We start from the raw sequence: 13,948 nt of genomic DNA, 5'->3' as shown, positions 1-13,948 counted from the left end.
CATCTTATGTTAGAATTATCTTGGAAATGATTAAGGTCAACCTTTCATTTTCAAGTGAAAACAAAGCAATAGCCCAGAGGGAGAAAGTAATTCAAGTTTACACATTAATTTTACTTTTACTTCCATACCCTCAGGAAAGTAACAGCATGTGTATACTCAACCACTAGCCCACGAGTCAAGAATTGCCTACCTCACGTTGGCTGACCTTGGCCTGAAATTCCCAGGAGGCCCCAGGGCCAGCACACCATGTGGACAGATTCAGTCCACAATAAAGCACCACCCCACCACCTCTACAAGCAACACACTCAAGAGGCAGACTCAGCAGCCACCAAAGCCCCGCTGAAGTAAGTCCTCCTCCATGGTGATCCTCCATGGTGGGCGCAGCCAGTCCTTGTAGTCACTCAGCCTTGGGAGTAAATCCCATTGATGTACCAACAGCAATCAAGGCTTAACTACAACAGGAGGATGTACCCAGCTCACACGGGGGGCGAGGGGGGGGGGGGGGAACCACCTGGATTGCCCAGCTCAAGGAACAGAGCAGTTGTTCCACTGGCCCTACAGGACACCTACTACATAAGGCCACTCTCGCAAGGCCAGGAGACACAGCAGCTCTACCTAATACATAGAAACAAATACAGGGAGGCTGCCAGAATGAGGAGACCAAGAAACGTGTCCCAAATGAAAGAACAGAATAAAACTCCAGAAAAAGAACTCAACACAATGGAGACAAGCAATCTACTAGATGGCAGAGTTCAAAACACTGGTTATAACGATACTCAATGAATTTAGGAGAAGAGTCGATGAACTTAGTGGGAAGTTCAACAAAAAGATAGGAAACAGAAAAACAGAGCTAGAAAGCCCTGGCCAGTGTGACTCAATTGGTTGGAGCATGGCCTTCACACCAGAAGGTTACAAGTTCGATTCCCAGTCAGGGCACATACCCAGGTTGTGGGTTCAATCCCTAGTCGGGGCATGTGAGGGAGGCAACCAATTGATATTCACTCTCACATCAATGTTTCTCTCTCTCTCCATCTCTCTCTCTCTAAAATCAATAAAAACATGTCCTCTGGTAAAGATTAAAAAGACAGAACTAGAAAACATTAAAAAGAAGCAGTCAGAAATGAATACATTAACTGAAATATTCAAAGTGATGAAAAGCAAGGACCTACAACCATGATTACTCTACCCAGCAAAGCTTCATTTAGAATTGAAAGACATATAAAGACTTTTCCCACACAAGAAAAAGTTCAACCAAACCAGTAATACATGAAATGTTGAAGGGTCTTCTTGAAGAAGAAAAAGATTACAAATATTAATAATAAAATGGCAATAAATACATTTCTATCAACAACTGAATCTAAAAAACAAAATAAATGAACAAACAGAACAGAAGCAGACTCATAGATACAGAGAACATTTTGACAATTGCCAGATGGGCAGGAAGTTGGGGGAATGAGTGGAAAAGGTGACGGGATTAAGAAGTTCAAATTGGTAGTTACAGGATGTAAAGTACAGCATAAGGAATATAGTCAATAATATTGTAATAACTATGGATGATATCAAATGGTGCAAGATTTATCGGATGACCACTTAGTAAGCTGTATAATGTCTAATCACTGGATTGTACACCTGAAACTAATGTAATATTTTATGTCAACTGTAACTGAAAAATAAAAATTATTTAAAGTAAAAAATAATAATAATTGCCTCCGTCAACGAACAACATGTGTGTGTGCCTTCCTAGCATCAGAGGCTGCCAATGGATTTGATAAGAGCGCCCTGTATCACACTTGAAAACACAAGTAATGGTGTGGACCCCCTCTTCTTCCCTTCTGACCTGGTTCTCATCTTGATTCTACCAGAGCAAATCATGTGACCGTGAACCAATCACCCCACTGCCTTGTGCCTCAGTTTCCTTCACTGAAAACCCAGGATGAGAATCCTTCTTAACCAACCTCAAACGGATAGTCCCAGGCTGAAATGAATTGATAAAATAAGAAACTTTTGCCCCACATATGTATGTGATGCTGAAGAAATATTCTTGATGCTTTGACACAGCCCCTGTTTTCATGGAGCTCCCTGGATTTCCTGAAGGGGTCAGAATGGTCATTTTCTCTTGGAGGGAGCAAGACCTTCACAGTTCTAATGGCAAATGCACTCCGCTGATTTCAGGGAACTGCTTTCTTTGTTCGTGGACCATGTAATAGCCAGAATGGCCAGAGCTCTAGAGATGGTTTCTGTTCCCAGCTTCTGCCTTCCCTTTTAAGAAAGGGAAAGAGGGTGGCTAACTCTAACAGAGCCTCCTGTAAGCCAAGTGTGGGGCCAGGCACTTCCTTCACGTTATCTTATTTCAATCACACAACAGCCTGGAGGTAGGTATTATTCTCATCTTAATTTTACATATGAGGAAGCTGGGGGCCAGAGCAATGGCATGATTTCCACAAGGTCTTACAGGCCAACGTGACCGACAGCCAAGGGACAGAAGGGGAGGCCAAAGGACCATGTCGACGTTCACCCTTCCCCAGGCATCCTCCTCTTGACTTCTACGAAGGGCACCGTAGAGTCAGACACTCTAACGCTCTCACTGTAAACTCAGGAGCAGCACATGCCTGCCTGCATGTCTGCCATGTCCGCCATCTCTCACAGAATCACACTTCCTGGCTTGGGACAGAGGAGAAGGTGAGGCTTGTCCACTATTTTATTTCTGGGATTCGGGTAAATATTTAGACACAGGCCCTGTTCCAGACACATCATAATCTCTGTTTACTCTACATCAGCTCCCATCCCTCCCTGGCCCCCCATGGACAATGGGTACCTTTCACTCATTATCTTCACCAACATCTCTCCTTGCTCCAAGAACCAAAGAGGCAAGAAATCAGGAAACCACGGCCATAGTGGTATTTTCCCACAGGTTATTTTCACAAAAGGCAGATAAGGGTTTCTGTTGGCATTACAGGTCAAGGAGGTGGGAGACCATCCTTCTTATCAATTCAGATGAGCTCACCTTTGCAGTCATCAAGAACTTGAGGCCCCTAATCCATACGCATGGTCTCTCCCCCACACTGGCCCCTTTCAGTTCCTCCAGTATCCCAAACTCCTTTTCACCTCAGGCCTCTGACCATTCTGTTCCTAACAGGGTTGCTGGCTCCATCCCCAGTGGGGGGGTGTGCGGGAGGCAGCCGATCAATGATTCTCTCTCATCGATGAAGTTTCTGTCTCTCTCTCTCTCTCCCTCTCCCTTCCTCTCTGAGATCAATAAAAATATTTTTAGAGAGAGAAAGAGAGAGAAACACAGGCTCAGCCCTGGGGTAAAGGAATGCATACACAGCTACCTGCAAATGGAAAGCAAGCAAAGCCAGAAGAGAGGGCCACCAGGGCTTGGCACGCACCTCCACCCAGGCTCATGAAGGCCAAGTACTTGTCTGCCTTATGCCTTCCTGAGCCTGGCTCCACAGTGAGCTCACTGCCTCTTCTATGACCATTTGCCTCATTCCCATTCTTCCTCTCTCCTCTGTGAGTTCCCACCGAGTTCTCAGGCCTGCTAGGCTCTTCCAGGACGGCCGGTGGCCACTCTGGTAGCATCTGATGTGGCTGAACTTTGATGCGATCATTAGATGTTAGAGACTTACAGCTACAATGAGATGCATGTTACTCAAGAGAGTTTGAGAAGCGTGAGAGGTTGTCCTCTTTCCTCAGAGAAAACTTCCATCGGGGTCTCTGGTCAGCCCGAAATGAAAGAATTTCTTGGTTTTCAGACAAAGCTTTAGACCAGGGTTCCTCAAACTACGGCCCGCGGGCCACATGCAAATACAAATATTGTATTTGTTCCCGTTTTGTTTTGTTTTTTTACTTCAAAATAAGATATGTGCAGTGTGCATAGGAATTTGTTCATAGTTTTTTTTAAAACTATAGTCCGGCCCTCCAACGGTCTGAGGGACAGTGAACTGGCCCCCTGATTAAAAAGTTTGAGGACCCCTGCTTTAGACCATACCTATTGGTCTCATAGATCTCCATCTCAAAGGATAAGGAGAAAGGGGCCTGAATAACCAGAAGAACAGAGAGAGCCCTAGCTCTGGCGTTAACCGTGTGTGAACTTGGGTCACCCCTGGGGTTAATCATCATTCTTGCTGGATTCAATCAGATAGGTGATGTGACAGTCCTTCAAAGACAAGAGCTAAACCAGAGAGTCTGCTGTGTGCCAGGCACTGTTCTGAGACTGTGCATGCATCCTCACAACTTCAAGTAGGCACTAGTATCCCTGTTGCAGAGATGACCAATGTAAGGCACAGAGATGTTTAGCAGCTCACCAGGATCACACAGCTAGTTAAACGGCAGAGGCTGGATTCGAACCCAACGAGCATGACTCCAGAGCCCAGGACTGAGCAAGGGGTCAACGAATGAGGGTCTACGGGCCAAACCTAGCCCTCTACCTGTTTTTGTAAATAAAGTCTTATTTGAACATGGCCCTGCTGTCCATTTATGTATTAAGATGGCTGCTTTCAGGCTAGCAGCAGAGTTGAGTCGTTGTGATAGAAATCACACGGCCTCCAAAAATAGTTACAGCCGGGCCCTTTACAGAGAAAGTTTTCCATTCCTACCCGAGACCATTTGATACACTCCTCTATGACGACTGTCTAACAATAAAAGAAGGAAAGAAACTGGGCTATTGGGAGACACGGGCATTCCGTTTTCAAGACCCTCCCTGGTGATGGACTGGCCAGCCTGCCCACACCCATTTCCCTCGTGCTCGTCCCCTCCTCTGTGGTGTGGAGTCTTAGAATTTTATTCCTGGGAGAGGAATAATTGCACTGAGCAAGGGCCTGCGTTTATCTTCATCCTTCGCTTGATACAGCACTGTCTTATTCTTTTGAGACCCTCAATCTGACTGTCTCCCCCTGGAGAGGAGACCCCCTGAGGTTCAGAGTGGCTAATGACTTGCCTGACATCACAAAGCCGGGACAAGCCACGTCCTTTGGTTCCTGCGAGGTCCCCACTCCCTTTGGAGAGCTTCCTTATGTGTTGAAGGGGGTGTGGCAAGGTTGGCTCAACCCCATTGCACCCGCCGCTCCCGCGGAGCTGCCTCTGGTATGTATAACCAAATCTCCTCCAAAACAAGAGTCCTCCATTGGCTTGTGTCCCTGGGGCCCTGTAATTTCTGGCACCACTAGCCAAGGACGGGGGAATTTCCCCTTCCAAGCTCGCACTCTGCTTTCACCTCTCTCACATCTCCAAATAATCGATACAACACAGCTCACAGGCAGCTGTTTGTTAAAGGTGCCATCAACGAGGGAATCCTGGACCGCAAACCAGCCCACAGCGATGACAGGTATAGCTTCGTGGTTTCATGTTACTCGGTTGGCTTGGCTAGCCTCATGTGTGACTCAGGCTACTGTGGGCCTGCCTGCCTGGCTCCCTGTGTAAGCTGACTCCTGCAGTAACCCAGCCCTGGAGGTCTTGCTCCTCCTCTCCAATTGTCTCCAATTGCCCAGGCCAAGGCGCCAGCCATTTCTCTCTCTGGGCCTTCTCCGTGTTTTAGGAACAGGGTCTTTACCCAGAGCTCCTGGATCTTCACCTGTTGCAGGTCACAACCGCTCCTTTCAAAGTCCCCAAAGCTCCCCAACTGGCCTATCCTCTGTCCAATCTCTTTTCAGATTTTAGGATCTATGATTTCCTCCTGCCTTTTTTCATGGCTGACGACCCAAGCCTTCCAGGCCTGGGATGTATCAACCCAAGGTCAACTCAGGTCCTTCCTTCCTAAAATTCCCCAAGGATTCTCTTTCCAATGCTCCTCTGGTTGCTAACTCTTCCTCTAGCACATAGTAGGGGGCAAAGCAGATGAAGGGGGCAAAGTGTCCCACTGAGGGCCTTTCTTCCATATCCTACTGATCCCATTTATTGAGCACTTGCCAAGCACAGTGCTGAATGATGTACATGCAAGGTCTCATTTAATCCTGATAAGAACCTTTTTTAATATTTTTTTTAATTTTGAGAGAGAGAAGGAGAGAGAGAAACATCAATGTGAGAGGGCTGCCTCCCCCATGCACACCCACTGGGGATCAAACCCGCAGCCCAGGTATGTGCCTGGACTGGGAATTGAACCGGCAACTTTTCAGTGCACAGGACAATGCTCAACCAACTGAGCCATACCAGCCAGGGCATTATTCTCCTCTTTTCTAGAAGTAGAAATGGAATCTCAGGGAAATTCAGCAACTTGCCCAAGTCGCACCACTAGTAAATGTGGCAGGTCAGATTTGCTGACTTCAAAGCCCATGTCGCTCTACTTTCTAAAATATTCTAGAAAATTCTAGAGTTGGGAGAGACTTAGAGGTCACGGCTTCCCCATTTAAGAATCTCCCTTCCCAGCATTCCTAACAGATGGTGATGTTTTCAGTAAGTCTGACCAGATAGAGAAGAATCTACCCAAACAAGTGATTGTCAAACCTGCCTGGTCATCAAAAGCATCTAGGATGCTTTAAAAAAGTGCAGATACCTAGGACTATCTTGTAAGCTGTGTTTTTTCCTGAGTAGGTCTGGGATGCAGCCCAGGGATCTTCATCTTTAGAAAACACACCCAAGTGATTCCGATACATGGGCAGGTTTAGAAACCATGAATGCCACCTCCTGACCCCTTACGTAGATGCAAATTATCGTTGGGAGAAGAAAAGTTGAATTTCAGCCTCATCAAGGAAGCAGTGACTTCTGCACACAAAAAGAATGACGCAACGTTTCTCCGTTGGTTAGAATCACTTGATACTGAGACATGAGTAAGGAAAACACCATTCACAGGAAACCCCACAAGAACCCTTGAACCCTGCCTGCCTTGGGTGAGGCTCATTCCTCTTACCAAACAACTCTCAGCCCAGACCCACTCCTGGGCACTATCGGGAAGTCATCATTGCCGGTGAAGGTGTGGGGTGGCCCCAGGCCTAGCCCAAAATGCCCGTCTCCTAAAGGGGTTCTGCCCCATGCTTCCCCCTCATTGGCTTCCCCCAAGAGATTGGAAGCTAAGATCTTATCCCCAATAATTCTGTCATTATGGGGGGAGGGGGTCAGGAGGAGAAAAGGGGGACTGGATGAGCACTTGGCAGGTTTACTGCAGGGAGGACACTGAAGAATTTGATGGGGTGGGGGTATGCTGTTTTCAAAATAATTAAAGTAAACTTCAAGGTTCTCTTTAGCTATCTAACTCAGCAAACCTCCAGCCCTCCAGGATTTCATGCCAGCCTTGGCTCTGACACATGTAGAGTGCCTCTGTCAATAGAACTTTCTACCACGATGGAGGTATTCTAGATCTGCGCTGTCCGCTGTGGTCAGGGATAGACCATCCATGAGGGACCCACCACGGAAATCAGCCTCTATCCACACGCACCTATTAAGCACTTGAAATATGGCAAGTGTGATTTAGGGAAAAAATGTTTAATTTTATCTCATTGTAATTTCAATTTAAATAGCCATCCAGGCCAGTGTAGCTCAGTGGTTGAGCGTCGACCTATGAACCAGAAGGTCACGGTTCGATTCTGGGTCGGGCACTGCAAGGGAGTGAGGGTGAGCCAGACACCCATTATCAGGGGTCTAAGGCGGGAAGGAGGAATGACCGGGAAGGAGGAATGACCGACACCCCAACCCAAGGAGAATACGGCCTCCTACAGGGAATATCGCAGTTAAGCGAAGAGTATTTCAGAGAAAACTTACCGGCCACCACACCATACTTCGTCCTGCCAGGAAGAAGCCTCCAACGGTCCCACGATTAGTAGAAAACATAGCCTGAGGAGGAAAAGGTCAAAAGTTTAATAGAAAACTAGAACAGAGTGACCTTGCCAGCCAAAAGGACACACCTCCCCATAAGCTCGCACTTTCTTCTACCCACTTCACTTTCTGAAATACTTCCACATTCCTCGCCCCCTGGGGCTCCAGTATACTCAGACGAAGGAGGGAAGGACTTACATTTGACAGACAAGGACACTGAGGCTCAGCTTGCCCTGGTGCTAACTCTGCAGTGAGCTTATGGTGTGGCTTCGAGCAACCCATTCCACCTGGGTCTGTTTGTTTCCGTTAGATAAGGGGACACGGACATGTTTATGGCCGTTTTACAAACATACTGAAGGTGCATGATGAAGTGTCATGTTTTAAAAGCACCATTTGGTATGTGAATTCTACCTCAATAACAGTGGGCGGGGGAGAGAGAGAGAGAGAGAGAGAGAGAGAGAGAGAGAGAGAGAGAGAGAAAGAAGAAGAAGAAGAAGAAGAAGAAGAAGAAGAAGAAGAAGAAGAAGAAGAAGAAGAAGAAGAAGGAGGAGGAGGAGAAGGAGGGAGAGGAGAAAGGGAAAGGGATGGGGAAGGGGAAAGGGGGAGGAAGAGGAAGAAGAGAAGAAGGAGGAGGAAGGGAGGGAGGGAGGGGGAGAGAGGGAAGAGGGAAGGAGGGAAGAAAAGAAGTTATAAGAATGCACAGTTTGTACTTAGTATTACATAAAAGACTGGGGCGTGGGGGAAATGGAGAGATGTTGGTCAAAGGCACAGAGTCTCAGTTATAAGATGATTAAGTTCTGAGAGCTCATGTACATCATGGTGACTATAGTTCATAATACTGCATGGCATCGTTAAATTTGCTAAGCGAGTACATTCTAAGTGCTCTCGCCACATAAAAATACTGTAACCACGTGAGGGGATGGATGTGTTCATTAGCTTGATTGTGGTCATCATTTTACAAATGATGACCCTCCATAGCGCTTAATGCCTTGTGCATGATGCATGGTCAGTAAAAGTTAAATGAATGGGATTCTCGGTTCCCTCAGGTTCCACTCCTCCCCTCTCTCCAACACACACACACACACACACACACACACACACACACACACACAGATGTTCTGCAGTCAGCAGCGGCATTTGGTAGGTGTTTCTTGGCACATGCATAGTAGCTCATGTCCCCTGCCTCCCTTCTCCCCGCTGGTCACTCCCTACGAATAGGAAGACACCGTCTCCATGAGCACAGGATGCTCAACAGCAAGCTCGAATATTCCAGACCCCACTCTGTAAACCACGGCAATCAATTGACCTGTGTACTCGCCCCTAGAAGAGAAAGATCTCACTACGGCAAGCCGCGGGAGCCAAAGAAGCACAATTGCTGACCCACATGCTTTTTTCTCAATGGAATAAAAACATCATTGAGCAAAAGGAAGGCGCTTCAGACCTCCAAAGCTTAAAAAACCAGGGATGCTGGGCCCGGAGAAGAGAAGACTCGGGTGGGGCCTGTGGCCTTCTGATACGTGAAGTGGGACAGATTCACTCAGTGGCCCGACCAGGCACAACCAGACCCAACGGAAGACGCCCCGGGACATGGGATCTGAGCTCAGAACAAGGAAGAACGTCCTTGCTGTCAGAGAAGCCGGAGATGGAGCTGGTGGCACCGGGGAGAGTTTTGCTGCAAGTATTCTAATGAGGCGTTGGCAACCTGTCAAGATGACTTTGTCAAGCCGTTTAGGGGGGAGACTCAAGCGTAGGATGAAGATAAACGCAGGCCCTCGCTTTGTGAAAATATGTGAGGAAAGAAGGAAATCAGCATCCCGAGGACACTGCCACAGCAATGCACGCGGTGGTAAGAGCCCTGGAGAGGATATTCCCAGAAGGAAAAAAAAAAGGATCTTAGGAAGGGGGAAAGGCCAGGTCATGCAGAGAGCATTGCCTTGGGAATCTTAAGACCTGAGTTCTAATCCCCGCTCTGATACTCGTGCATCTGAGCGACTCCTGGTCACCCTCTCTGACCCTCATCTGTGAAATGAAAATGCCGGGCTCCCCCAGGGCCCATTGCTACTCAGGCACCCAATGATGCCATTCGTGCAAACGATCCCATAAGCCAGGGGTCAGCACATGTTTTCTGCTCATAAAAAGGGTCAGATAGTACATGGGTTTTGTGGGAAACATATGATTTCCATCACACATCCTCCTTGTTGTGTTTTGTATTTTATACCCGCTTAAAAGTGTAAAGACCATTCTTAACTTGTGAGCCACACAAAACAGGCTCTGAGCCAGATGTGGCCCATGGGCCATAGGGAACAACCCTAGGCTTAAAGGGTTTGAGGACAGCTTAATGAAATCTTCCAGAAAGAATAAGTTAAGAGCTTGGGCCTAAAAGGATACAAAATCTCCCAAGAAGCAAATTGGAATATATAGTTGATTCGTGAGCAACATGGGGGTTAGAGGTGCTGACCCCCACAAAATTGAAAATCCACGTATAACTTTTGGCTCCTCAAACACTTAACTACAGTGGCCCCTCGGGATCCACGGATTGGCCCCAGGACCCCCGTGGGTACCAAATCCACAGGTGTCCAAGTCCCTTATACAAAATGGTGTAGAACCATGTGTACAGTCAGCCCCTTTGTATTTGTGAATTCCCAACCGAGGATTGAAAACAGTTTTCTAAAGCCAAACTGAGAAAGACAAATATCACATGATCTCACTTATTTGTGGAATGTAATGAACAAAATGAATCGACCAACAAAATAAGACCCGAAGCAGGGAACAGAGTAACAAGCCTCCATGTGGGGTTGCGGGGACGAGAAGAGATAAACCAAGGAACTTATACGCTTATATGCACAGCCCATGGACACGGGCAATAGGGTAATGAAGACTTGGGGGTGGGTAGGGGCTGGGAGGAAGGGGGAGAAGCGGGGGAAATGAGAGATATCTATAATACTATCAACAATAAAAAATATATTTTAAAATGGGGGAAAAAGAAGAATATAGTGTCCTATCTGCGGTTGGTTGAATTCACGATGTGAAACCCCAGGATACAGAGGGTCGAGCAAATATTTATTGAAAAAAAAATTTACGTAAAATCGGACCCACAGAGTTCACACATGTGTTGTTCAAGGGTCAACTGGACACTGAAGAATAAGCTCACGCCCCAATATGATTGGACGAAGCAGCGTTGAAAGAGGATAAAACAGGACGAAATAATGTTGGAAGAGGTGGGATGGTGACAGGGGGACAGTAGTCGTGTCTTTTCTACGGTGAGGAAGCACAGAGGAGCTGGCTCGCTCTGTCTCTGCAGCTCAGGGATCGTACAGGAGTCAGGACGCCTGTGCCTGAACCAAGCCACTCTTGATGCTCCAAGAGAAAACAAGAGGAATGTCAACGGGAAGGAATCCAGCACGTTCAGTGACCAGGGTCCGGAGGCACTGGCTGATGGGGGGAGAGTGAACGTGGACAAGTCCTGTCGGGCTCATTAAACAGCGTTTAGCAGGACAAGTGACCCTGAATGGCAGATTTGTGAGAAGTGCAAACAGCATCATCGTCAGGACTGGCGGGGCTAAATGAGATTGCTCAAGGGAACGAGATTGTCGGTGATTGCCTGGGAAACGGGCAGTACGAGGCAGCTAGCAAATGATGGGCCCTCCTCCTGGCTCCAGCGCTTCTAAGCTGAGGAGGGGCAGGGAGAGGAAGGCAGGCCAGGTAGTGAAGTACCTGGTCCCGTGGAAAAGAGGCCCGGGTTCCAGGAACAGTTCCCTGCACTGCAACCTCGGACCAATCACAACCACGTGGGGCTTCAGTTTCCTCTTCTGTGAAGTGGGGACTCACATGCCTGCCCCCCTGTCTCCTGGCCTTTTTTTTTTTTTTTTGGTCAAGTTGTCCTACCCAGCTACCCACTTGTGTCCATTTTACTTAAGAAAACAAAAGTCGCCGAAACCGGTTTGGCTCGGTGGATGGAGCGTCGGCCTGCGGACTGAAGGGTCCCAGGTTCGATTCCGGTCAAGGGCATGTACACCTGGGTTGCGGGCACATCCCCAGTGGCAGATGTGCAGGAGGCAGCTGATCGATGTTTCTCTCTCATCGATGTTTCTAGCTCTCTATCTCTCTCCCTTCCTCTCTGTAAAAAAATCAATAAAATGTATTTTTTAAAAAAAGAGAACAAAAGTCATTCAGGACCTGGGACATAGGCCCTCGAGGGCAAATAATAACAGTATTTTTAAAGATGTCTAGCACCCGTACTGAGCTTTCAGATTCCTCTCTGCCGATCTTCACAACCACCTGGGGGAGGCAGACGGATAGGTAAGAGTGTGTCCGTTTTACAGGGAAGTAAGCTGGGGCTGAGGCGGGCTACCCAAGGTCACGTGTCCGAAACCATGTCAAAGCCGTGACTAAACCCGAGAATCCCGGCGCTGGTGGCACACTCCAGAGAGGCTGAGGGTTTGGAGGAACAGTCAGCCACACCAACCCCTTGTGACACCTGGGGAGGCTTTGAGTCACCTCTGCTTTCTACGGTTCCTTTTAAAAAGAAATCTCCCTTTCATCCAAAACACACACCACACACACAAAAACCCTGTGGCCATGACAGGGTTAATGTCCACCCTCCTCTCCCCCTGGCCTGCCACCCACCACGAACACCTTTGCGAGTGGCTGCGATTTCTGCACATTTAAGAACACCTCCTTGTCTGGGTGTGCCAGACTCCGTCACAAGTGGAATTTCCATATTCCCAGCTGCTAAGAACAAGTTCCTCTGGTTTGGTGTGTCCCCACAGTCCCGAAGGGGAGCCACCGGGTTTCCTTCCCTCTTCCCGGTGCAGGTGCCGGCTACCCTCTGTCCGCGGTGTCCTCCTCCTCCTCCCCCCTCCCCTCCTCCTCCTCCTCCTCTTCCTCACCAGCTTTCCCAACTCTCACTCACTCCAGCCCCTGGGATCCCAGGGCACCAGGCCTTCAGGTGAGCCTATCCCAGGAGGGGACACCAGCCAACCCTCCCCTCGCGCACACACACCTGCAGCGGCAGAGGCTGTGTCCTGCCCCGGCTACAGTTTCTTTCCCATCGGAACTGGATGACTAAGAGGCAGGACAACAGTCACCTCCTCCCAAGCCTGGGGACCCTCCCTGCAGCTACAGGCTGGCCTTGTCCTGCCCCTCACACCACTGACCCCCATCTCCCACCCTCCTTCTATGCGCACAGGCCCCAGGCGCCCACCTTCCGTGCTGGCCAGCACCCCTCTCCCTCTGCTCATCCTCGCTAGCCCTCCTCACCTCCCCCTGTGCCCCCTGACCTCCTCCTCGGCGCCTCCAAGTCATTTCCAAGCCGCGCTCGCCCTTAAGGCCATCCTCCTTCCCCTCTGGCACTTGCACCTCCGAGTGCCCCCGCCTCATCCCTCCCGCTGGCCCTCGCTCCCCATCAGCGTCCCAGGGCCCCCACCTACCCACAGCCCGACAGCCATCACCACCACGAAGTAGATGACGATGACGGAGATGTCAGCCGCATTGCGGATGCGCTCGTGGGGCGCGAGGGGCGCCTCGGTGACGGCGGTCATGGGGCTCCAGGTAGTACTGGCCATGGCTGCGGTGGCGACCAGGTGTCCCTCCCTCCGAGGCCACTGGGTCCTTATAAGGCCTCCGGGTTAATGATCAGCCCTGGAGGAGGGCGCCCGCGAGGTCGGGGCAGCCGGGAGGTGGTGCGTCCGTCGGGGACCCCTGCGCTGTGCTGCGCTGCGCCGCCGTCGGGGAGCAGAGAGCGGGGAGCGGTCCTGGGCTCGGAGCTGGGAGCGAGGAGCACGCGGAACTGCTGGCGGGTCGGCTGCGGGCCGGCAGGTAAGGGCTTACCTGCCAGCGGGGAGGGGCGGGCCAGGGGGTGGTGCCCGCCTGGCACAAAGGCCCGCTGTGCTCCCTCCCGCAGCGGGCACGGGGCCAGGCCGCCTGGACAGCCGTCGGGCCGGCCCCTCCCCAGCTGAGCGGGAGCGGCTCCATGGAGGAAGCGGGCTGCCTGGGGCCAAGAGCCCAGGGGCTTCCGAGCACCTGGCACCTGCCCTGAGACCGGTTCCACGTCCTCTGTGGACCTGGCTGCTGCTCCACATGCCAAATGGGTGCAGGACTGGCTGTGCCCAGGAATCAGCCAAGTTCCTGGCCTCCGTGTGGAGCCTGCGGGGGAGGATGGGAAGTTGGTGAGCGCTGCTGATAAAAGTTCCGCACAATTGCA

At 49.8% G+C, this 13,948-nt stretch overlaps 1 protein-coding gene across 1 annotated transcript in view; it reads right to left on the bottom strand.

Annotated features, from left to right (window-relative positions):
- Positions 1–13,498, bottom strand: part of SLC5A1 (solute carrier family 5 member 1) — a 37,547-nt gene extending 24,049 nt beyond the window's left edge. Inside the window, exons 1-2 of the mRNA XM_070399880.1 lie at positions 13,176–13,498; positions 7,693–7,764 (exon numbers count right to left, since the gene is read on the bottom strand). Coding sequence (XP_070255981.1) covers positions 7,693–7,764; positions 13,176–13,310 — 207 coding nt within the window. The 5' untranslated portion in view covers positions 13,311–13,498. The remainder of the gene's footprint in view (positions 1–7,692; positions 7,765–13,175) is intronic.
- Positions 13,499–13,948: the final 450 nt, after the last annotated feature.

This window comes from Myotis yumanensis, unplaced genomic scaffold (genome assembly GCF_028538775.1).
Source record: "Myotis yumanensis isolate MYYU_CA2020_CCGP unplaced genomic scaffold, mMyoYum1.0.hap1 SCAF_19, whole genome shotgun sequence".
Lineage (NCBI taxonomy): Eukaryota > Metazoa > Chordata > Mammalia > Chiroptera > Vespertilionidae > Myotis > Myotis yumanensis.
The sequence above is the reverse complement of the archived record's forward strand: the minus strand, read 5'-3'. Positions and strand labels throughout refer to the sequence as shown.